The 23,367-nt window shown below is 43.0% G+C and overlaps 2 protein-coding genes across 4 annotated transcripts in view; one reads left to right on the forward strand and one right to left on the reverse strand.

Moving 5' to 3' along the window:
- The window catches only part of tm4sf5 (transmembrane 4 L six family member 5), a 252,573-nt gene that overhangs the window by 56,912 nt on the left and 172,294 nt on the right, over positions 1 to 23,367 (reverse strand). The window lies entirely within an intron of this gene.
- chd3 (chromodomain helicase DNA binding protein 3) overlaps positions 1 to 23,367 on the forward strand; it is a 48,679-nt gene that overhangs the window by 8,834 nt on the left and 16,478 nt on the right. For 2 of the 3 annotated variants that reach the window (XM_085759853.1, XM_085759851.1), the window contains exons 8-36: positions 741 to 916; positions 3,045 to 3,350; positions 3,463 to 3,666; positions 4,764 to 4,987; positions 5,090 to 5,221; positions 5,372 to 5,468; positions 6,142 to 6,333; positions 6,889 to 7,089; positions 7,297 to 7,434; positions 7,520 to 7,641; positions 8,669 to 8,842; positions 9,487 to 9,628; positions 9,950 to 10,081; positions 10,366 to 10,483; positions 12,421 to 12,545; positions 13,701 to 13,932; positions 14,309 to 14,493; positions 15,263 to 15,440; positions 15,755 to 15,841; positions 16,251 to 16,336; positions 16,775 to 16,908; positions 17,010 to 17,154; positions 18,349 to 18,511; positions 18,652 to 18,815; positions 19,412 to 19,619; positions 19,702 to 19,815; positions 19,931 to 20,062; positions 21,160 to 21,268; positions 22,063 to 22,195. In XM_085759853.1, coding sequence (XP_085615979.1) covers positions 741 to 916; positions 3,045 to 3,350; positions 3,463 to 3,666; positions 4,764 to 4,987; positions 5,090 to 5,221; positions 5,372 to 5,468; positions 6,142 to 6,333; positions 6,889 to 7,089; positions 7,297 to 7,434; positions 7,520 to 7,641; positions 8,669 to 8,842; positions 9,487 to 9,628; positions 9,950 to 10,081; positions 10,366 to 10,483; positions 12,421 to 12,545; positions 13,701 to 13,932; positions 14,309 to 14,493; positions 15,263 to 15,440; positions 15,755 to 15,841; positions 16,251 to 16,336; positions 16,775 to 16,908; positions 17,010 to 17,154; positions 18,349 to 18,511; positions 18,652 to 18,815; positions 19,412 to 19,619; positions 19,702 to 19,815; positions 19,931 to 20,062; positions 21,160 to 21,268; positions 22,063 to 22,195 — 4,553 coding nt within the window. The remainder of the gene's footprint in view (positions 1 to 740; positions 917 to 3,044; positions 3,351 to 3,462; positions 3,667 to 4,763; positions 4,988 to 5,089; positions 5,222 to 5,371; positions 5,469 to 6,141; positions 6,334 to 6,888; positions 7,090 to 7,296; positions 7,435 to 7,519; positions 7,642 to 8,668; positions 8,843 to 9,486; positions 9,629 to 9,949; positions 10,082 to 10,365; positions 10,484 to 12,420; positions 12,546 to 13,700; positions 13,933 to 14,308; positions 14,494 to 15,262; positions 15,441 to 15,754; positions 15,842 to 16,250; positions 16,337 to 16,774; positions 16,909 to 17,009; positions 17,155 to 18,348; positions 18,512 to 18,651; positions 18,816 to 19,411; positions 19,620 to 19,701; positions 19,816 to 19,930; positions 20,063 to 21,159; positions 21,269 to 22,062; positions 22,196 to 23,367) is intronic. The other variant, XM_085759852.1, reaches the window with a different exon arrangement.

Genomic DNA, 23,367 nt, shown 5'->3' on the forward strand with positions numbered 1-23,367 from the left:
TTCATCATTTACACAGTGATAAACGATTTGGAGAGCTTTAAAAGCCTTTGGTGCCACAAAAACATCCTTTGCACTGTTGTTAAAGATGAACTGCAGTTTCCATGTTCTCTCTTTGAGTGATTGCCCCACTGATTTATTTAATGAATCTTATTCATAGGTAAATCTGCATGTTCTTTAGGCACCGTAAATAAAGTGTGTTTTTAAAAACAAAATGTCTTCTTCTCCCTCTCCCTCTACTTCTTCTTCCTCCTCTTCTCCTTCATCATGCTTCAAAATCCTCTTTGTGATTTGTCAGTTTGGATTAGGGATGTCACGATTATAGATTTTCTTTGTACGATTATTGTCAGAGAAATAATCACGGTATTACGATTATCACGATTATTCTGCATTAATTAATTTCACAACATATGAATGTGTAAAATCAAATACAGTCAAAATATAATTACATTACACATTTTTACACTAAATATTTTAAGTATCTATCTACTATTCATATATAAACAATTATTAATCCTCCAGGGGAAGTGTTTTAAATATTCAAATCATTAATTGTCACCTATACCAAATGTTTAAGTTTATTTTAATTAATTAATTGTGGCGTTTAATACCGCGATTAATTGTGAAAACAAGTAATCGTGACATCCCTAGTTTGGATCGTCTTATAGTGTTAAAAACAGGTTAAACCTATGTACCATAAGTAATGTCTTCTGTCTGTCCCCTAACCTCTGGCCCACCTCCAGTCCCAGGTGACGAGGAAGGGGACGGTTATGAGACGGACCATCAGGACTACTGCGAGGTGTGCCAGCAGGGCGGCGAGATCATCCTGTGTGACACTTGTCCCAGAGCGTATCACCTCGTCTGCCTGGAGCCCGAGCTGGACAAGGCCCCCGAGGGCAAATGGAGCTGTCCGCACTGCGTGAGTACAACAACTACACCAGAAAAAACACGTTTGCTCCTTCTTTTTCTATGTGTATGTGTGTGTGTGTGTGTGATTCTGCTGTTTTTCCTTATTCACATATTTATCTCAAAAGCAACTTGGCAAAACCGAGTCCAAAAAAAAAAGAAGTGGTTTGTGTTTTTCTTTCTTCGCCTGGAGGACCAGATGAGTAGAGGCTTTGTAGCTGCATCACAAATCTTGAGTGGAGAGCTGGCTGCATGCAGACACACACACATACACACACACACACACACACATACACACACAATCCTGCCCAGACAAAGACAGATACCTGAAGTGCTGCTGTGGTTATAAATCTATTCAGTAATGTCACCAAAAGATCAAAGTGCACCGTCTGGATACGAGCTCCGTAATGGAAAACAAGATTATTAGATTATCGGGCTCAGTTTAGCTGAACTTACATCATCACATCAGGAGAGACGGACTGAAACAGCCACAGGAGGACAAAGACAACACAGGCCGGTCTTTAAAGCCGTATGTGGATAATATTATGTGATTTATATATTCTTTTAGTTTATTTCAGTTGCATTTTTGGTTTTGAGAACAAGTTGATATTAGTGAAAACTGCACACAGGCCTTTGTTCTCAGTGGTTGAAGCTGTGTGTTTTACTATCTAGGACAAGCTGGTTATTCCACATGCAATGGATTTAAGGCGGTATGATGAGTTTGTTGTGTGCACATTCTGCTGAAACCGTAACACAGTAGTAACGAAACGCCATCAAAACAAATAAAAGACTTTGTGAAACTGAACAGATTTTATTCATGGGTGTGGACTTCCTACCAACCAGTTATTAGCGGCTGCTGTTGTTGCTGCGCTGCTTTATCTTCACCTACATGAAACTGAAAAAATCTGCAACTTGCAAGTTGCCCTTTGCAACGCCACATATAATTTCCTCTTTCACTCACTTTGAACATTTCACCACTTCTCAACCCGTGCAGGAAATTTTTTTTCTGCAATCTGCACACAGCAGTTATTAATCCAACATGACGCAGCCGTGTTATGGTGTCAGTGTTAGTGATACTTTGTAGAACAGACTTGTTTGTTTATCTCTTATTCTCCATGAAGGAAACGTCCATCAGCTGCCACCGTCTCCTCCGCTGTCACCTCGCTGAATTAGCAAACCATCCTCATGTCAGATTTAATATTAGACTGCTGACTTTGGAGAATGTGACTGATTCTGACTTCCTCCAGACGTGTGGGCTGTTCCTCCGCTGAAATGTGTTTATTTTGAGCTTGAGAACGCCGTGCTGTCACAACCACTAATGCTCATTGTTCATTAATAACCATTTTTGCACAACAAAAGCTGTAAGCCCTCCACTGTACTTTCACAGCAGATCAGGCAGCGCAGCGGTAGAGGGGCAAGTGCTCCTCTTATACTTTCCTCCTTAAAGAGGAACTATGCAAAATTTTGAACTTAAAGGAGAATTCCGGTCATTTTCTAAATAACGCTCTACAGCTCTAGGTCCCTGAGTGCTATCATAGGAAAAAACCAGAGAAAAATATGTGCAGATCGGACCTAGCTCTCCTCCTGCTAGCTGCACAACATTGCAGTTAAACAGCGAAGTAATGGGGGCAGAACTTTAAAGCTGTGACTTTGGCCTCTATATAATGCTCAAAATATCACTATAAATGCTTTGCAACATCTACCAGTGCCTTACCACACAACACTGAGTGTGCATAAACTCTGTTAATATGAGAGAGCAGTGTTAACGTGTGTTTTTGTCATGTAGCTCTGTTCATGCTAGCTTCCTTGGTAGACCTTACTTGTCGACTGTAGAGCGCATGCCCAGTCTGCATCGGTGCAGAAAGTGGAAGAAGGAGAATATGTCTGGATCCGATGTTGAAGAGATGGAGGAACATTTTGAATTTGATGGTCGTGCGTGTTTATTAAAACCAGAATATACAGATGAGGACCAGTCTTCATTGATATGGAAACAGCCCCGAGCTCGACAGTCGACAAGTCCTCATCACTTTTATCTAACTGATGAGTTCAATTCAAGAAAAAAATGAAATGAAATTGCTGTCTAGAATCATTTATTTAAAACTTTCAAATATTTAAAGTCTCCTGTTTGAATCCTTTCTCAGGAAAAAGAGGGAATCCAGTGGGAAGCGAAGGATGAGGACTTTGAGGATTTCGAGGAGGACAGCGAGGACAGAGTCATATCCGAGGTCGGGGTCGGGGTGGGGGTGGGGGTTCCTGTCGGGGTCAGCATCGGCGTCCCCGTGGGGGCGGAGGAGGAGGATGACGACCACATGGAGTTCTGCCGGGTGTGTAAAGACGGAGGCGAGCTGTTGTGCTGCGACACCTGCACCTCGTCGTACCACATCCACTGCCTCAACCCGCCGCTGCCGGAGATCCCCAACGGAGAGTGGCTGTGTCCGCGCTGCACGGTTCGTTAACCTCGTTGTCTCTGTGTGTTGTTCAACTAATTTACTCCCGTAATAAATGTCTCTTTGTGCTCAGATCTGATTAGGGAGCGTCTCTCTCTCTCTCTCTCTCTAGTGTCCGCCGATCAAAGGTCGCGTCCAGAAGATCCTCCACTGGCGGTGGGGAGAGCCTCCGCCTCCCATTCCCGTTCCCCCTGCTCCCGACGCCCCGCCCGACGCCCCGCCACCCCCACCCATGAAGGGCAGAGCCGAGAGGGAGTTCTTTGTCAAGTTGGTGGCACAGTCCTACTGGCACTGTACGTGGATCACTGAGCTCCAGGTGAGAGGGAGGGGAGAGAAGTGTTACTTCAAATCCAGAAGTCAGAATAAGAAAAGTAATAATAAATCGTTAAGAAACTAGTGAAAGTATCCAAAACAGGTTCTCATTGGATCCAACCTCACATCATAAGATCAGCAAGAGAGGTTAGACTTGTCCTCAGTTTAGTGTTCACTGGTTGATAACCAAAAAATTACCAAGGCACCTTAACCACACCTGTATCAATTGTACAATTAGCACTCTGGTTACAGCGGACACCAGCCCTTGTGTATCTGTGAATGAGATGTCACTTGCTTTCAATGCCCTGATGAAGACTATATCTGTTGAAATGCGTAGGCGTTAAGCCAGTGAATTAAAGGATTTGTAACTTGTGTTTTTGACATGTTTGTAGGTGTCTGTACTCGGTAGCTTTTGTTTTTGGTGTCATTCCGTTTGGATACTTTTCTGTCGTTAATGCTTTCTAGTTTTAGCTTGTTTGTTTTTTAGTTTTTGTGATGTTGATTATTTGTATTTGCCATAATCCCTATAGTCGAGGCAAATGCAGAGACTGCTTGCCAAAAAACTGCCCCCGACAGAAGCGTGCATCAGTGGTTTTGCATGAATTTGCCTCTAAAACAACTCTGTCTTGTAACGTTCCGTTATTATCTCATAGCGTGGTGAATGTGCAGGTCACAACTTGTCCACCAGAGCGTTTTCCAAATCCCATTAGCCTCCGTAGCATAGCTCTGAGCAGCTTGCGGCTCTGCTCCGCCATTCTAAAAATAGCTTGCACCGACAATTAAAGGTAACGAACCTACTGCTAAAACTATAGGGATTATGGCAGTGGGATTTTCCAAAATGGTGAACTATCCCTTTAAAAAGAGAAGAAAAGCCAAAGAGTGTAAAAAAAATTATGAGAAAGAAAAGACAAAGAAAAAACTGTCCCCGCTAGGGGGGTTGATGGTTGGGTCGAGAAAAAAAAGAAGAAGAAGAGAAAAAAAAGGATTTTTAACTTACAACGTGCCTCTGTAATTATTTGGTTATGACCCAGTGAACACTGAACTGAGGGTAAGTGTAACCACTCTTTTTGATCTTAATAATGAGTGGTTGTTTGTCTCCAGCTGGAGATCTTCCACTCGGTGATGTACAGAAACTACCAGAGGAAGACGGACATGGACGAGCCGCCCTGTCTGGACTACGGCTCGGGAGGAGAGGACGAGAACGGAGTGGGAAAGAGCGAAAAGAGGAGAGCCAAGGATCCGCAGTACGCCATCCTGGAAGACAAGTACTACAAGTACGGCATCAAACCTGAGTGGATGATGATCCACCGCATCATCAACCACAGGTAAACGACTGAGGAGGAATAACTCAAGTTGCAAAGGTAACGTGTGAAAGGACTCTGTGTATCATCACACGCTGATTGTAGTGTTTCTGTCCTTCCTGTCAGTGTGGACAAGAAGGGGACGTACCACTACCTGGTCAAGTGGAGAGACCTGACCTACGACCAGTGCACCTGGGAGAGAGACGACCTGGAGATCCCCGACTTTGCAATATACAAGGGGAACTACTGGAGACACAGGTAGGGGACAGACAGACCCAATCCCGAAATATGGAAACCCACTGTTGGTTACTGCATAGTTGAGAATCTGTCCTCTCACATCTCGTTTCACTGCTTTTCCTCGGCTGATTAATCTATTGATTCGCTCGTAACCGTCCTCGTGTCCGACAGAGATGCAATAATGAAGGAGGATCCGGACAAACCGAGGAAGATCAGGAGCAAGAACCAGGAGGGGGAAGAGGAGTCTCCTGCCTCGCCGGTCACCGACGTGAGTCAACTGGAGCTGAAGTTTCAGTTTCATCACATCTGGTTTAAGTCAGCTTCCTGGCTGCTTTGGTTTTTCACTGATTTTCTGTGGCTCTAAGTCAATCTAAATCAGAGAACATGACTGTTTTAAATGAAATTATTGAAATCGTTTTATTTGTAATGTTTTACAGAGAAACTATGCAACATTTTTACCTTTATTAAGTTTAAATTATTGATTTATTAAGTTTAAATTATTGATTTATTAAATAGCTTTGGAGTAATAAAGTAAAGTAATAGATAACATTATCCACAGCTCCATGGATTGCCGTCTTGTCGGCTTTGTTGAAAAAAAAATTCACATTGCCAGGTGGGCGAGGGAGGAGGTTTAGCAAAACAGCGAAAAGGCGACTTGCATCGATCCCTCTTTAATTGAATTTACTTTATTTTGTTTTTCACAAGACACCTGTTCCCTGAGTACATGAATACATTTAGTTAATACAGAACAGGCTACAGTAAAAGTCACATCTACTTTTTAATGGACTGTTTTTGTCTCGTAGAACCAGTCAAACCTTGAACTGATTAAAACAAATATAAATTATTTTTATCCTGTAATGTTTCTGTTATCAATATGTCTCACCCTGGTAAGATTAATAGAGTTAATAAGAGTCCTCTGTTCTTGCCTTCTCTCCCTCCAGCCTACAATAAAATACGAGGAGCAGCCAGACTTTGTGACGTCGACCGGCGGGACGCTGCACCTGTACCAGCTGGAGGGTCTGAACTGGCTGCGGTTCTCCTGGGCTCAGGGCACGGACACCATCCTGGCAGACGAGATGGGCCTTGGCAAAACCATCCAGACCATCGTCTTCCTCTACTCGCTTTTCAAAGAGGTACCGATTATACCAGTGGTTCCCAACCTTTTTTTGGCTCGTGACCCCATTTTGACATCACAAATTTCTGGCGACCCCGCGATCACGTGCAGTCACGTGGCGCAGCTGTCAATCAAGATGTGCCAGCTCAGATCTTTTAATATGCTGCATTTTATTTGAACTCGATTTATATTTGAGAAAGTGAAAGTATAGATTCCATCAGACAGACAGTACAAAGCAATCAGGACAAGGACAAATAAATTCAAAAACAGTTTCTACCCCACAGCAATAACCACACTCAATACCAGCAAAACCTAATCACAGTGCAATATGGGATTGTGCAATTCAGCAAATTGAACGTTGTGTGTTTGCTTTGTTTTATTTCATTATTTACATTACTAATTCTAACTATTCTTTTTTATGCTCATTTACAGTCTCTTTTTTTATATATATCTTTATGGTTGCACCGTCTAATTTGCCATTTTAAATTTTGTTGTACATATGTGACAATTACAATAAAGGATATTCTATTCTATTGTATTCTAATGTCGACACCGACCCTCCTCTGTTCCCCAGGGCCACACCAAAGGCCCGTTCCTGGTCAGCGCTCCGCTCTCCACCATCATCAACTGGGAGAGGGAGTTTGAGATGTGGGCGCCCGACTTCTACGTGTTGACGTACACGGGGGACAAGGACAGCCGAGCCATCATCAGGGAGAACGAGTTCTCCTTCGACGACACGGCCGTCAAGGGAGGAAAGAAGGCTTTTAAACTGAGGGTGAGGAAGGAAGCGAAGATCGCACGTCAAGATATGAGCAGGAAGGAAGGAGGACGGAGAGGAATAATCAAATAAGTCTGTGTTATCGTGATCTTTTCAAAGAAGAGGCGCAGAGGGAACGTCAATTTGAGATGACACAATACTAACATTAAACACTAACCACTGTAAAACATGATATAATGTATGATATCATGTCTCTTCCTGCAGAGGGAGGCTCCCATTAAATTCCACGTGCTGCTGACTTCCTACGAGTTGGTGACCATCGACCAGACGGCGCTCAAGTCCATCGACTGGGCCTGTCTGGTGGTGGACGAGGCTCACCGCCTTAAAAACAACCAGTCCAAGGTACAATTAAGAGGCCGATCAATCCGATGGAAAATAGTGATGATAAAAATAGACGACTGACGGGGAGTTTGTTTTTATTGTGTAGTTTTTCAGGCGTCTGAACGACTATAAGATCGACCACAAGCTGCTGCTGACAGGAACTCCTCTTCAGAACAACCTGGAGGAGCTGTTTCACCTGCTCAACTTCCTCACGCCCAACCGCTTCAAGTACGACAAACACACCCCAACACACACACAGACAGAGACACACACACTGGTGTATCTCATGAACAGTCAGCAAAATGTATGCTTTTAATCCAGGGTTGGGGAGTAACAAATTACACATAACGCATTTAAAATACAAAATATGAATAACTGTATACCGTTACAGTTACAGTTTAAATTGGTGTATTCTGAATACAGATACTTTCTTTTTTTTAAAGTATATTTTTTGGGCTTTTATGCCTTTATAGATAGTACAGTTGAGACAGACAGGAAATGGGGAGGCAGAGAGAGGGGGGATGACATGCAGCAAATGGCGCCCGACGCGGGACTCGAACCGGGGCCGACCGCAGCGAGGACTGTGCCTCTATACATGGGGCGCCCGCTCTAACCACTACGCCACGCGACGCCCCATACAGATACTTTCTTAAAAAATTACTGGATTACTTGGATTACTTACCTACCGCACTACACGCAGGTTGCACCGACTGTGCGGACGCTTGTTACATTGTGGCGAAGTTCTAACCATCAAGGTGGGAGAGGGACAGACAAAAAAGCTGCTCAGTTTTAATATAGCCATAGCCTACTAATTTAATGTGATTGGCTATTTAAAAAAACATTTAAATATGGCTGGATGATCAATAACAAATTAAACTGTGGTTTGACAAATTCAAACACATGTATGCTTCTTTTAGGAGCCACTGTAGCCTATAAGATCATTCTCTAAAGCAAATTCAGTGTCCCAGTTAAAGGTGCTCAGGCAGAAGTAATCAAAAAGTAATCCAGAAAGAATTCAGAATACATTACTTTACTTGAGTAATCCAAATCAGTAATCTGTAGGGGGAATATTATTTTTTTTAAACCCGCCCAGCACTGTTTTTATCCCACCAGGTCTGTTGACCTGCATAAAAATGTTCATACTTATAGATAATATATGTTAATTATTATCTTATTGATTTTTACCACTCACCACCTGTGTGTGTGTGTGTCTCTCTCTCTCTCTCTCTCTCTCTCTCTCTCTCTGTGTGTGCAGTAACCTTGAGGGTTTCCTGGAGGAGTTTGCCGACATCTCCAAGGAGGACCAGATCAAGAAGCTCCACGACCTGCTGGGGCCTCACATGCTGCGGAGGCTGAAGGCCGACGTCTTCAAGAACATGCCCGCCAAGACCGAGCTGATTGTCAGAGTGGAGCTGAGCCCCATGCAGAAGTACGACACACACTGTGGAGAGTTGAAGGGAGGGAAATGTGGATCTCAGCTGGTGGTTGATATATTTTTTTTAATATGATGTCAGAGAAACAGACACCGGCGTGTGATGTGAAGAGGGAAAAACATTTCAGCATTAACACGTAGACGGGAATTTGAAAATGATTATCGCAATTATCCATCTGGTAAACAAATCAAGGCTGTGTTTTTTCTTTTATCCTTGGGTCTGTTTGATTTTGAAAAAAGTCGCTGTAATATTGTTAAACTGATGAATTCAGCCCAGTTTCTCCCTGACGTGTTTTCAAATTACACAGTGTGATTAGTGTGATTATTTGGACCTTTGAAATCCCAGTGGCTGCTGCGCGAGCTAAAAACCGCTCTTTGAAAGAATTGCAAATGATTACTCATTCAAGGGAAAAACACAGATGAAAAATCTTCGGCATGTTGTGTGTATCTTGGCTGTGTAATGGTCGGTTCCCTTTAAAATCTTCATATCTCAGTTGTGACATTGTAGAAGATGCGCAATGGAGGCTGGGGAGGAGAATAAGAGTTTTTCTTGATTTGTCATACCTTGTCTTGGGTTTCCTTTTGAAATTATTGCTTCGTCATTCATCGCTATGTCTTTGTGGGGTTTTTTTTAAATACAGGAAGTACTACAAGCTGATTCTGACCAAGAACTTCGAGGCTCTGAACTCTAAAGGCGGAGGAAACCAGGTCTCACTGCTCAACATCATGATGGACCTAAAGAAGTGCTGCAACCACCCCTACCTCTTCCCTGTTGCCTCCATGGTGAGAACACACACACACACACACTTGATACATTTTGATACTTCTTTATTTTGTTTGCTTTACTCCTGAGTTGTGTAGCGGTGACACCTTGTGGTGATATAAGGTAGTGCTTTTGTGAAATATTTGTCCTAAATAATGTTGATTATGGTTAAAATGACAGTTTTTCATTTGTTGTTATTGATTATTTAGAGACCTATAATTCATTTATCAACAGTGCGTTACAGTAATAGTTGTTGTCGTCGCCTTATATCAGCACAAACTTAAAAAAGATGCATGTGATGATTCATAACTGCATGTGGCACCATTTGTCTGTGTTTGCAGGAAGCCCAAAAAAACCCCAGTGGTGCTTACGAAGGGTCGGCCCTCACAAAGGCTTCTGGGAAACTGACGCTGTTGCAAAAGATGCTGAGGAAGCTGAAAGAGCAGGGCCACCGAGTACTGGTCTTCTCACAGGTACACACACATATATATACGCGCACACACCATGCACAGACACAAAACAGTCAGTCCACACAAGCACAAGCGAAAGCGAGTGTGTAAACGCACACCAGATGGACGCGTCCCTCCACAGATGTTACATTAGTCCCATGACACGTCCCGAAGCCTCAGCTGCAGACTGCGATTCCAGCTGTGCGTGTGTGTGCGTGAGTAATCAAGTGAAGATGAAAGCAAACACACACATCACCAGCTCTCTCTTTCTCTCTCTGTCTTTGTGTCTTTCTCTCTTGTGTTTGCAGATGACTAAAATGCTGGACTTATTAGAAGATTTCCTGGACTATGAAGGTTATAAGTACGAGAGAATTGACGGAGGCATCACAGGAGCGCTGAGACAGGAGGCCATCGACCGCTTCAACGGTGAGACACTGGAAAATGTGCAGTCATTAATGGCGGGCGGCGTGTGTGCGAGTCGTCCATGACCTCTGTTGGTGACTAATAGGAAACACATCATCATCATCATCATAAATAGTCAGAAATATTAAAGATACAGAAAGAGCGGGTCAGAGAAAGTTGATCAAACCACAACACAACACACACTGTGATATGTTCCATTTGTTTACCATTTAGAAATACTGTCATACTGTTGATCCCTTAAAGGAATAGTTCAACATTTTGGCAAATTGGCCCATTGCAATAATCCCTATAGTCATAGCAGTAGGTTTGTTACCTTTAATTGTCGGTGCAAGCTGTTTTTAGAACGGTGGAGCAGAGCCGCGAGCTGCTCAGAGCTACGCTACAGAGGCTCATGGGATTTCTTGGTTTCCCTCATCAAACTCGTCAATCCAACAACTTCAAAACGCTCTGGTGGACAAGTTGTGACCTGCACATTCACCACGCTATGAGATAATAACCGAATGTTAGGAGACATTCAGAGTTGTTTTAGAGGTAAATGCAGAGGCTGCTTGCTGAAAAACAGCGGTTTTGCATGAATTTGCCTCGAAAACAACTCGTAACATTACATTATTATCTCAAAATGTTGAGCTATCCCTTTAAATATATCTGGATGCATCTGGCAATTAATGAACAAGGTTATATGGCATTTATATAAGATTTTGCTGATATATAAGTGCTTTTATTCGCTAGATATGATTGTGGAATTATTTATCCATTCAAAACATAAAATAAAGCACTTTCTCAGTCTATTTCCCAGAAAATATACATAGTATATATCCTGATACATAACACAATTAGTGGGTTTCATCTATAACACCCACTCCTGGTTCATAGTTCATTCTCCTCGGCTGCAGAGGAGAAGAAAGATGACAACTGACAATTACTGGCGATCCAGACGAGTTAGTGTCAAAGCGCCGTCTTTTCGCTGCGACACCAGTTGCTACGGTCACTGATGTCTCTTTGCATCACAGAGAGACGATGAACAGAAGAACACCAGGGCGCAGGCCAGGATTGTTTTCACGCGGGGCTCTGCCCTAATCACCGAGCCGTGGCTGCCAGTTGAACGCTATTAAATGATACACTATGAATTATACCCTATGGGCGAGTGAGTCATCCGTGACGTCGGCGGCGAGTGCATTCACGACCTGAGGCGAACCCTCCTGTGATATTAAACTGTGATGAATCACTACAGGGAAACGTCTCTAATAGACATAACTGAAGGGAAAACTTTTGCAAGCACATTTTTTTATCAGGTTCCAGCTCCGATAAGTCATTCGTTGTTAACTTTGAAATATTTACTGTTTAAGTTTTTGTTCATGTGTGATCAAAGTTTCAACATGTGTTGTATTTCAGGTTGTGAATGTTTCATGTGAAACATTTGCTTTTTGTTTAGCAGTGACTGCCTCTTATTGATTGAGTAAGATGGAGAAATCAGAAATGGATCATCTGGCACAGTTGATATAAAACTTTTAATGCGCACTCTTTATTTAATGTAAAACTTAAATAGATCTGTTTGTGGGCTATAAATCTTAAAATGCACCAAATGAATCTCAGATATTAGATATAAGAAAGTGGGCGGCAGTGATGATGCACACATGCACTTCTTGATCTCTGAGGAAGGGAGGAACGATCCCCCACAAAAATCTAAAAGCTGCAGCTGTATATCTGCTGCAGGATGAGTCATGATGTTCCAAACAAATCAAGGAAAATCATAAAAAACCTATTAAAATAAAATAAAAACTCAGATAACAACTCTGAGGTTTAAAGATTTACAAAATCCTCCTTCCAATCCCCCTGAGGTGAAACCCTCATTACAACCATAAAGCATCTCACATCAATAATAACTGTAGGATTCTGTCTGCTTGTTTCTCTAACACAAACTCTCTGTCTCTGTCTTCCAGCTCCTGGTGCTTGTCAGTTTTGTTTCCTGCTCTCCACCAGAGCCGGAGGTCTGGGCATCAACCTGGCCACAGCCGACACCGTCGTCATCTTCGACTCCGACTGGAACCCTCACAACGACATACAGGTACGACACACGCACCTGTGTCTGCTGTGGGAGGGGATCAGGAAAGGTTTACCACGGTATGAAAAAGTCACGGTTCCAAAACCACAAAATTTTCCCATCATACCATTCCTGCGTTAAAACTGTTTATTATCTCTCGTCAAAGAGAGACAGTGCAGGTCAGTAATCCCTCAGGTTTGGCGTCAGGTGTGGCGCTGTACCACTGCCGCACAAACACACCAACAACAGAGAAGAAGACGTGGAAAGCTTGCGAGCTCGACTAAATGTTGACTGGCCAGTCCAAATATGCCGATCGATGCCGAGTAGTATCCGAGGGACACGTCAGTACAAGTAGTCGGCAGTTGTTGCTGTTGTTACATTAGGTTACGTCTAGCGGTGTGGCTCAGGTTACAGGTGAGAGATAAGGTGCACATAAGATTCATTTTGGATGTCTGCATGAAAACTATGAGGCGGCGTTTTGAAATTTACCCACTCTGGGACCCGTTTCCAAAAAAATAGTCTCCCTTAAAGGACCGCATTATTTTAATTTTATTTGGAAGAATACAATTATTTATTTGAACTTGATACACATTTATTTTTCATCCAAATATTCTATATCTTATTTAAAAATAAAATTCTGTGTTTAATGGAAAAGTTTGTTTTGTTTTGTTTGTTTGTTTACCCAAAAACAACAAGTATCATCTGACCTTCATTCATATTCAACTAGGCATAGTGGCAATCTTCATTTACCCTTCTGTCGAACATCTGGGCATCAATTTAATATCACATTTAGACGTCCAAAACTCTGGAGTGGTTTAGATGTGTTTCTGAGGTCAACATCATCTTTCACATCCTTTAGAAAGTTACTGAAAAAACACCTTATGTCATAACCCTCAGTGTTACTTTCCTGTTAATGTTAATTATGCATCCTTCTTCCTCTCTTTTGTTGTTTATGTTTTATAGTTTTTCTATGTTGCACTGTACATTTTATTGTTTATCTTGAATATTTCTATGTTGTATTTCTTATTGTTTATCTTGAGTTTCATGTAATTCTTAGATGATGGGAGTGGAAAGCGTGATACTTTTGCTTAAGGTTATCATACCATCACAGTCTCATGCCGCCCCCAGGCCTCGAGGGGATTATTATCTATGATGTAAACCTCCTCCCTCTCTGCGCAGGCCTTCAGCCGAGCCCACCGGATCGGCCAGGCCAACAAGGTGATGATCTACCGCTTCGTGACCCGAGCCAGCGTGGAGGAGCGCATCACCCAGGTGGCCAAGAGGAAGATGATGCTGACCCACCTGGTGGTCCGGCCGGGCCTGGGCTCCAAGGCCGGCTCCATGTCCAAACAGGAACTCGACGACATCCTCAAGTTTGGAACAGAAGAGCTCTTCAAGGACGAAATAGAAGGTGAAACATGGATCTTGTTCGGTGTGAAAATGAGAAATGAATCCACTGCACTGAAGATTTTTTTTTTTTTTGTCAAATAAAGAGAGGATTTTCAGTCAGATGTAATCCTGTTGGATTCTGGGTTAAAGTTGGAAATGGATTGATTCTAATAGGGAGGAGTTGGCAGGCTGCTTCTCCTGAGCGAAATTATTTTGTCAAACACACTCACTTCAGTGTCGTTTCCTCTTGACAAATTTGGCCGGAGGAGAACATTTGTCTCACTCTGGTTTTTATTGAAGATATAATTGGTTGACAAGAACATTTTATTTCCGAGCCTGTTGTGGAAGAACAGGACGGGTAATTCTCCTTTTTTTCCCTCTTTTTTTCCCCAACTCAGGTATGAAGAACAGCTCGGGGGACAAAGTTGAGGACGAGGGCAACGTGATCCACTACGACAGCGTGGCCATCGAGAGGCTGCTCGACCGAAGCCAGGACGCCACGGAAGATACGGACGTCCAGAACATGAACGAGTACCTCAGCTCCTTCAAAGTGGCCCAGTACATGGTCCGAGAGGAGGATAAGGTGAGAGAGCGATGGGGAGAAGAAGAGGGGGAGAGATGGTGCAGGAGAGGTCGACAGGTCATAGGTCAGGTTTATTGTTTATTGTTTATTTATTAGGATCCATCTCATTAGCCATTACATTATATGAGCAATGGCTGTTCTTCTTGGGGTTCAGCACATACAATTATAAATATAGTAAAAACAACATGAAAAAACAAACTAAAACCACACTAGAATTATCCAGATATTGAAAGAAATAGTTAAACAGTTCAAAAATTTGCAAATGCAACACAATACTTAAAGGGATAGTTCAACATTTTGGCAAATTGGCCCATTGCAATAATCCCTATAGTTTTAGCAGTAGGTTCGTTACCTTTAATTGTCGGCGCAAGCTATTTTTTGAACGGCGGAGCAGAGCCGCGAGCTGCTCAGAGCTAAAATGTTGAACTATTCCTTTAAGGTTATGAAAAAACAAAGCAAAACAACAGAAAAGCAAGACAAAAAAAACCAACTAACAAACAACAAAACAGAAAAGGAAACCGAGAAGTCAAGTGGGTGTAATAGATACATTATTGTTTTATAACTGGTTTATCATGATCGATCATAAATATATCAGACCTTTGCACAGAAGTCTGCAGATACCTTGCTGCTGCGTTAATGCATCGTTAAATCTTAAATCTTAAATCTTAATCTTAATAATCTCCCTTTAAAGCCACAATCTGAAGAGAATAGACAGATAACAGACGATGCGAGTGCGTCTCTCTGAAAAGACTTTTGTCCGATGCCGCAGATCGAGGAGATCGAACGGGAGATCATCAAACAGGAGGAGAACGTGGATCCGGATTATTGGGAGAAGCTGCTGCGGCACCACTACGAGCAGCAGCAGGAGGACCTCGCCAGCAAACTGGGGAAAGGCAAGAGGAACCGTAAGCCCGTCAACTACAACGACGCCGCGCAGGAAGACCAAGGTAAGCTCCCGTAAGCTTTTATATCATCGACGCCTTCACGTGGGATCATGTCGGACTCTTCTGGGAAGCCCGGGGGGTTTAAAAAAAAAAAAAAAAAGGAGAGGACCTCTTTTTATCTTCTGCTGCAGAATTATTGCGGCACCAGAGCAGAGATAAAACTCAGGATTTATGATTTATATTACAAAAGATTTATTGTCTTTATCACATAATCCTGGTAGGAACTGTGGGATTTCACATCTTCTCTTGAGTTATGACTTTGCACAGTGGACGTGAATGGGCCTGGCCTATTGACAGACCACCATGTGCTGTTTCAGAGTGGCATGCTGACATTTCAGATAACCAGTCCGAGTATTCAGTGGGCTCCGAGGAGGAGGACGAGGACTTTGACGATCGACCGGAAGGTAAGGAGAGAAGAGGAGGAGGTAAAACATAAGAAAAGAGTGAGAGAGAGAGTGAGACTTCAAGCTCTTGAGCCTTGAAAGACGCCTGTTGTAACATGCGCTCTCTCAGGTCTGTGGTGAATCACAGTTTGAAGTTGATTTAGTTGTTACAGTTGCCTGGCACAGACCAACTAATCCCTTTGCCAAAAAAATCCAAAGCGCCATCCACCCACTGCCTCAGACAGTAAAACACTCAAAGCATTTTGATTTTTTTTTTTTTTGCTTAATATAAACCTATTAACAGTAAATTTGAAAAAAAAACCTATGTTCAAGCTAAAACAAACTGCAGATTTCACTCTTTCTCCTCTTACATTCCTGTATGTCTTGTTGCAGCGTTTCCTTCGCTCACCTTCTTTCTCTGTATCTGCAGGTCGGAGGCAGTCACGTCGTCAGCTGAGGAATGAAAAGGATAAACCTCTGCCTCCTCTCCTGGCCAGAGTCGGAGGCAACCTTGAGGTCTGTACATATCTCTGGAGCCGGTCCCCGCTTTCTTTTTTAAATTCTTATTATTGTGATATTACTGGAATCAGATGTCAGTTTTCATTTAAGGTGAACTCACACTCTTAAATATTTTTCTAACAGTCTCAAATTGGAGATGGCAGCAAAGCTATTACGTCTCCATCACCTCTAAACCTTCCCAGCTCATTTATCATCCCGATAATGGCGGGGCGTGATTATAATGGCCCGCATTGTTCGAGCTAGGATTCAAGGAGTTTATTTTAGCATTAGTAGGCGCAGTCAGACCTGTTCAAAAGAGGCCTTGAAAAATTTTTTAAGAAATACTCAGACATAGGACAAAGTTTTCTTTCTTTCTTCCCCCCCCCCCACCGGTGTTATTTCCACTGCTCGTTTCGCTCAGGAAAATCCATAAAACACAGTCATTTCCGTCAATAGGTGCTGGGCTTCAACACGCGCCAGAGAAAGGCTTTCCTGAACGCCGTGATGCGCTGGGGGATGCCGTCTCAGGACGCCTTCGCCTCGCAGTGGCTGGTCAGAGACCTCAGGGGCAAAACTGAGAAGGAGTTCAAGTGAGTGACAGAAATTCAAGAAGAATAAAGATTGAAATCTGTAAATAAGTTTCCTCCCCACACAAACACCGTCTCATCTTCTCCGTCTTCTTTTCGTCCAGAGCTTACGTGTCTCTCTTCATGCGTCACTTGTGCGAGCCAGTGGCCGACGGCGCCGAGACGTTCGCCGACGGCGTCCCGAGGGAGGGCCTGTGTCGGCAGCCCGTGTTGACTCGGATCGGCGTCATGTCCCTCGTCAAGAAGAAGGTCAGGACGAAAAGCCGCTCGCCTTCACTTCATCCAGACAGATGTGGCGAACGAAGCCAGTTGTGAACTCTTTTGAAAGCCCTGGATCTGTCAGATCACGGTGCAAGCTGGAGTTGATGACACTGCAGGTCACCACGGCAACGACACGGGCGGTTTTTTAATAGCACAGCAAACAAACACGTGAGCCGTGCAGCCTGTAACTCTTCATATGACAGCTCAGTGCGGCTGATCCGTCTCAGCAATTTTCACCAATTTGATCCGACGTCAAATCCTTTTTTGTTTTCACTGCGACTGAATCACCGCAGTGAAAATACATCAATTTAATCCAAGGCAGGAACAACTGAGTCTGCCGCCAACAATGAAAACTACAAACTGTAGACTGTTTTTTTAGACTTTATTTATTTGCACATATGAAATAAAACAAATTCATTTACTTATCTCTCTTAATAGGGAGGAAGATCGATCGGAAACCCGAAAGGCTTATAGCATGACCTCACCTTGATCTAACAAATAATTTAAACAGAATAAAGAAATAATATTAACATACCTTGTGCAAGGTAGAGAAATAAAAAGAAAAGAAAAGAAATGAAGATAATGATAGAAAAAATGATAGTAGTAGTAATGATAACAACACTAAATAAATAAATATATGGGAAAAAGTGAGATTAAAAAAGGAAAACAAAACAAAAAACCTAATACAGATCAATTTAGTTCAAGTAACACAAGAAAAGGAAAAAAAGTGTGTGGCACTAGGGAAGGCAAGATTGAACAGTCAAACCAATTTTTGTTGTTCTGTTAATTTTAACAGACAGCTATATAGCCACTTTTCAGATACAAAACACTTCTAGTACCAATAAAATAGAATATTCTCAGCCATCAACACTAAACAACAGAAAGCAGAGCATGACCCTAACCCTCCAAAACATCTGCAAACTGGGACACAGGATGTTCACTTGACTGGTTTATCTTAGTTTATCTAAAGATCTTTATTCCCGTTTTTAGCACGACCTGTTTAAACCTGCAGACATCCCCATCCGCTGCCTCTGCCACAGGGAATGTACTGTGTGATACACTGCCAGACAATCAGGGCCTGTAGGTGGGAGTTAAAGGTGGCAAAGGCAGAAGCTGGCATGTGCCAAGCTTTTTTTATTCTTTTTTTTAATGGTTGATGAGTGTTTGGTGTTTTGTGCTCAGATCCAGGAGTTCGAGCACATCAACGGGCGTTGGAGTCTTCCAGAGCTCAAGCCTGAGGTCAACGTTGACAAGTCCTCCTCCCGGGCCTCCTCTCCTGCGGTGAAGACCGCCACGCCCACTCCCGACGCCAGCTATAACAACACGCCGTGCACCTCCAAGCCAGGTAACCAAACATGCACGCACCGGGTCCAGCAGGGGGTGCTCCATGTAAAGGGCACCGTGTGGTAGCAGCTGAACACAACCTACAGTAATGTGTGTGTATATGTGTATATGTGTGTGTATGTGTGTGTTTTATGTGTGCAGCGACCCCTGCACCAGCAGAGAAGCTTGAAAAGAACGGAAAAGAGGGAGAGAAGGAGGAGGACAAAGATGAAGGTGAGGCCCCGTCGGAGAAAGAGAAAGGGAAGGAGAAAGAGAAGGATGAGGGGAAAGAGGTGGACAGCAGCAAAACTGGAGACCCTGAAGAGGTGGGACACTGTCCTCAAAACACAAGATACTCACCAGCTAAAAACATCTCTACTCTGTGGTTTCACAAAAGCCACTTATAACATTTTCTTTAAATAGCCAGTTGCTTTTGATTTATTTTATTTTTTTAAGTTTCTTCTTTTGCATCTCTGCACAACATGGGTCTTGTTTTTATTAGATTATAATTGAATTAATAATAAGTAAAGCATGTTTCAACTCACTGACAACCCTCTAACTCAACTGTCAACAATCTTTTGAGGCATGTTCAACTGTTTTGTGTGTTGTTTTTATCTTAAGCCCAGACAGCCATTTGCTTCCAGTCACTTTTATGTGGCATGAAAGTGAAACATTTAAATGATTATTGCATGGCAAAGTGACGAAATCCTCCACTTGACGGCAGCATTTCATACAAAAATGTGGAGAAAAGTGACAAGCAGTGGCTGCAGAAACACTAAAGCATGGTTTATGGCATCAATGAAACACACAAAACACTGGTGTGATGTTGTTGCATTGTGATTAAAAATGGACTAAAAAGTTGATATCGATAGTGAACAGTTAAGAAAAGCTCATTGATACCGTGCTGCGCTGCTGTCTGTAGCTCTCATCCTCTGTAAAAGAGACGCCGCAAAGTGCGTCTCCTGGTCAAAAAAGCGAAGGCAAGGAAGAGAGCGAGCTCAAAGAGGCGGAGGGGAAAGAAACGAGTGACGCCTCGGCTGCAGCAAAAGACGAGAAGAAAGGGCAGGAGAGCAAAGAGGAGACGAAACAAACAGCAAAACAAGACACGGACCTCAAAGATGAGAAGTCAGGTAAATAAAAACCAAAACACAGAAAACTAACCAGATGCAGCAAAGCAACAGGCCCTGGATGATGTTAATTATATATTAACAGGAGAGAAAGCGGGAGAGGAGAAGGAAAAAGACAAAGAAAAGTGCGACGACACACCCACGGCAACCGAGGCAACAGATGCCAAGGAGAAGCCTGAGGCGGCCGACGTGAAGAAAGGTGCGTCTGAAGCTGAATCTGTGTCATCATGTGCAGCCGTAAAACGCAACAAAGGGCCATTATGTTGTTTTCTTTTGCTAAATAATCCCTTTATCTGTCTGACTCTCAACAACAGAGGAGGTCAAAGGAGAGAAAGATGCTGGAAAAGACGTCAAAGCAGCGAAGGAGGAGGCGCCTAAAGGGAACGGGAAGCCTCCGACTGAGCGACCTCGCTTCATGTTCAACATCGCAGATGGCGGCTTCACCGGTTAGTCGCTGATTTACTCACAGTGTGTGTGGAATAGATTAAAATGACCTACGGTATATCAGCTGCTCAATGTGATGTATTTTAATGGGATGTAAGAAGAACTTTCCCATTCCTTCAGATTAAAGGGATAGTTCAACATTTGGCAAATTGGCCCATTGCAGTAATCCCTATAGTTTTAGGAGTAGGTTCGTTACCTTTAATTGTCGGTGCAAGATATTTATAGAACAGTGGAGCAGAGCCGCAAGCTGCTCAGAGCTGCTTATGAGACAGAGTTGTTTTCGAGGCAAATGCAGAGACTGTTTGCCGAAAAACTGCCCCCGACGGGAACGTGCATCAGCGGTTTTGCATGAATTTACCTCTACAACAACTCTGCCTCGTAACGTTCTGTTATTATCTCATAGCGTGGTGAATGTGCAGGTCACAACTTGTCCACCAGAGCGTTTTGGAGTTGTTGGATTGTGTATTTGATGAGTTTGATGAGGGAAACCAAGAAATCCCATTAGCCTGCGTAGCGTAGCTCTGAGCAGCTCGTGGCTCTGCTCCGCCGTTCTAAAAAAAGCTTGCACCGACAATTAAAGGTAATGAACCTACTCCTAAAACTATAGGGATTATGGCAATGGTCCAATTTGCTAAAATGTTGAACTATCCCTTTAAGATATTGCCAAATACTAAAAAGCTGTTTAAAGATAAGATTAGTCATAGATTGTACACCCACTTGTGTGACTCATTCAGAAAATCTGACTGAGACACTTCTATTTTAAGATCGACAAAATCAGCTTTTTCTAAAAATAAAGATATCACAGAATCCCTGAAAGATGACGACAAGGTGAAAAGGTGAGAGTAACTTGTAACATTGAGTAAAGAAGCTGCCATGACATGAAATTCACAGCTAAAACAATTTAAAACAACATCTTCCCTGTTTTCCAGAGCTTCTGTGTGAAAGCATCAGTGAGCTAAAACCGTCTCCACCTTGATTATAAACTCAGAAAAGCTCTGTTTGCTGTGGAAACACCTGCAGCCAGGTTCCAGCCATGTAAGCACTTTCAGACCAACCTCACTTTTTTGTTTTGTACCTTGTTCTGGCTTCACCTCTGCAGAGCTGCACACTCTCTGGCAGAACGAGGAGCGGGCTGCCATCTCCTCGGGGAAGATGAACGAGATCTGGCACCGCCGGCACGATTTCTGGCTGCTGGCGGGAATTGTGATGTATCCTTGACAGCGGCTGCCCGCGCGATGACCCCTCGTGTTTATTTTTCTGTCGGCCGGCAGAAGCCCAGCGTAATAAGTCAACAAGCCAGCCAGAGCTCAGTAAACAGCAAACTGTGGCTGCTGGAAGCTGATGCAGTGGGTCATTTAGTTCATGTTGTTCTCTCTATTATGGTAATTAAGGCCATGCAGCATTCACATAAAACTCTGTTTTCATTATTCTGCGAGTTAATGTCGAGGCTGTCAGGCTGAAGCAAAAAAAAGGGAGGGATGCTTTGTTTCAGCGGCTGCCTCAAATGTGTTTTGTGCTGAAATAACTGCAATTTAGTATTTTAAGAAGATGAAAAATGAAACAAATCACCCTCATAATCAACATTTAGGTTAAAGAAACAGATCAAGATTGTGGGAAATTGGATTTAGACGACCAGATGGATGGCTCTCTGTGGTCTGCGGCGTAGCTTAGCGTAATGACGGGAGGCGGTTGAAACAGTTGTCTAAAAATTGCCTACTAAGGGTATTTATGAACTTCAGACAGATCTAGCCTTCATGTTTCTTTCTTTACAGTTCATGTTCAGCTTAGTGTATCTTAGCTTAGCTTAGCATAAAGACCGGAAGGAGTGTTTTCTTTTCAAAAGTCTTGTTTGGCTCAGAGAGTTTAGCACATAACTGTGTCTGAGGACGTACGTGATATGTTCAATGTTTAAGTTTGGGTAGAAATAATGGCAGACGCACTTCTTCTGCTTCACTCTTGTCTGTTAAATGCTGTTATTTACGACCCTTGACCCCTGTGCCAGTCACGGCTACGCCCGGTGGCAGGACATTCAGAACGACCCGCAGTTCGCCATCGTCAATGAGCCTTTCAAGTCGCAGGCGAATAAAGGCAACTTCCTGGAGATGAAGAACAAGTTCCTGGCTCGACGCTTTAAGGTAAGATGAGACCTTTAAATGTTAAGTTTAAAGGGATAGTTCAACATTTTTGGCAAATAGGCCCATTGCCATAATCCCTACAGTTTTAGGAGTAGGTTCTTGTCAGTGCAAGCTATTTTTAGAACGGCGGAGCAGAGCCGCGAGCTGCTCAGAGCTACGCTACGGAGGCTAATGGAATTTTTTGGTTTCCCTCATCAAACTCATCAAATCCACAATCCAACAACTCCAAAACGCTCTGGTGGACAAGTTGTGACCTGCACATTCACCACGCTATGAGATAATAACGGAACATTACAAGACAGAGTTGTTTTCAAGGCAAATGCAGAGACTGCTAGCTGAAAACCTGCTCCTGACGGGAACGCATATCAGCGGTTTTGCATGAGTTCACCTCTAAAACAACTCCATCTCGTTACGTTCAGTTATTATCTCATAGCGTGGTGAATGTGCAGCTCACAACTTGTCCACAACAGCGTTTTGGAGTTGTTGGATTGTGTATTTGATGAGTTTGATGAGGGAAACCAAGAAATCCCACTAGCCTCCGTAGTGTAGCTCTGAGCAGCTTGCGGCTCGGCGCCGTCGTTCTAAAAATAGCTTGCACCGACAATTAAAGGTAACGAACCTACTGCTATGACTATAGGGATTATGATTATTATGAGTTTGAATCAAGAAATGACGACTTATACGATGACTATTTTATTTTTACTTATTGATGACTCGTCAGTTTTCAGTTCTCTCTACCACAGAATCGATCGGTTACCGCTGAAAAAGTCTGGCGGTTAAACACCCATCCCCACTTCCATATATGAAAACTTATTTTAGCAACATTTCCGAGTATGTCGGATCACCTGACTCTTTTGATGGTTGGATGACAGATGCCCCAAGACCCACATATTGGCTGGATGGTATTGCTGACCGCTGCATTACTGGAAGAGCTCTCATCCTGTTTTTGAGCGGCTCACATGTTTCGGATCCTGCCCTCAACATCCTCATTTACTGTGTCTGTTTCTCGCTCTCGTCGTCTCTTACTATCCCTCTTGCTACATTATGATTTTTGAAATTCTGACATCAAGAAGAAATTCCCCCCTCACGTAGGATGTTTTAGTCGTAATTCATTGTTGAGTAACATGAAAGCTGATTTCGAAAGACGATTACACACAGACACACACATGACT

This window comes from Trachurus japonicus, chromosome 18, assembly GCF_045865225.1.
Source record: "Trachurus japonicus isolate A0001 chromosome 18, Traja_1.0".
NCBI classification, from domain to species: Eukaryota; Metazoa; Chordata; class Actinopteri; order Carangiformes; family Carangidae; genus Trachurus; species Trachurus japonicus.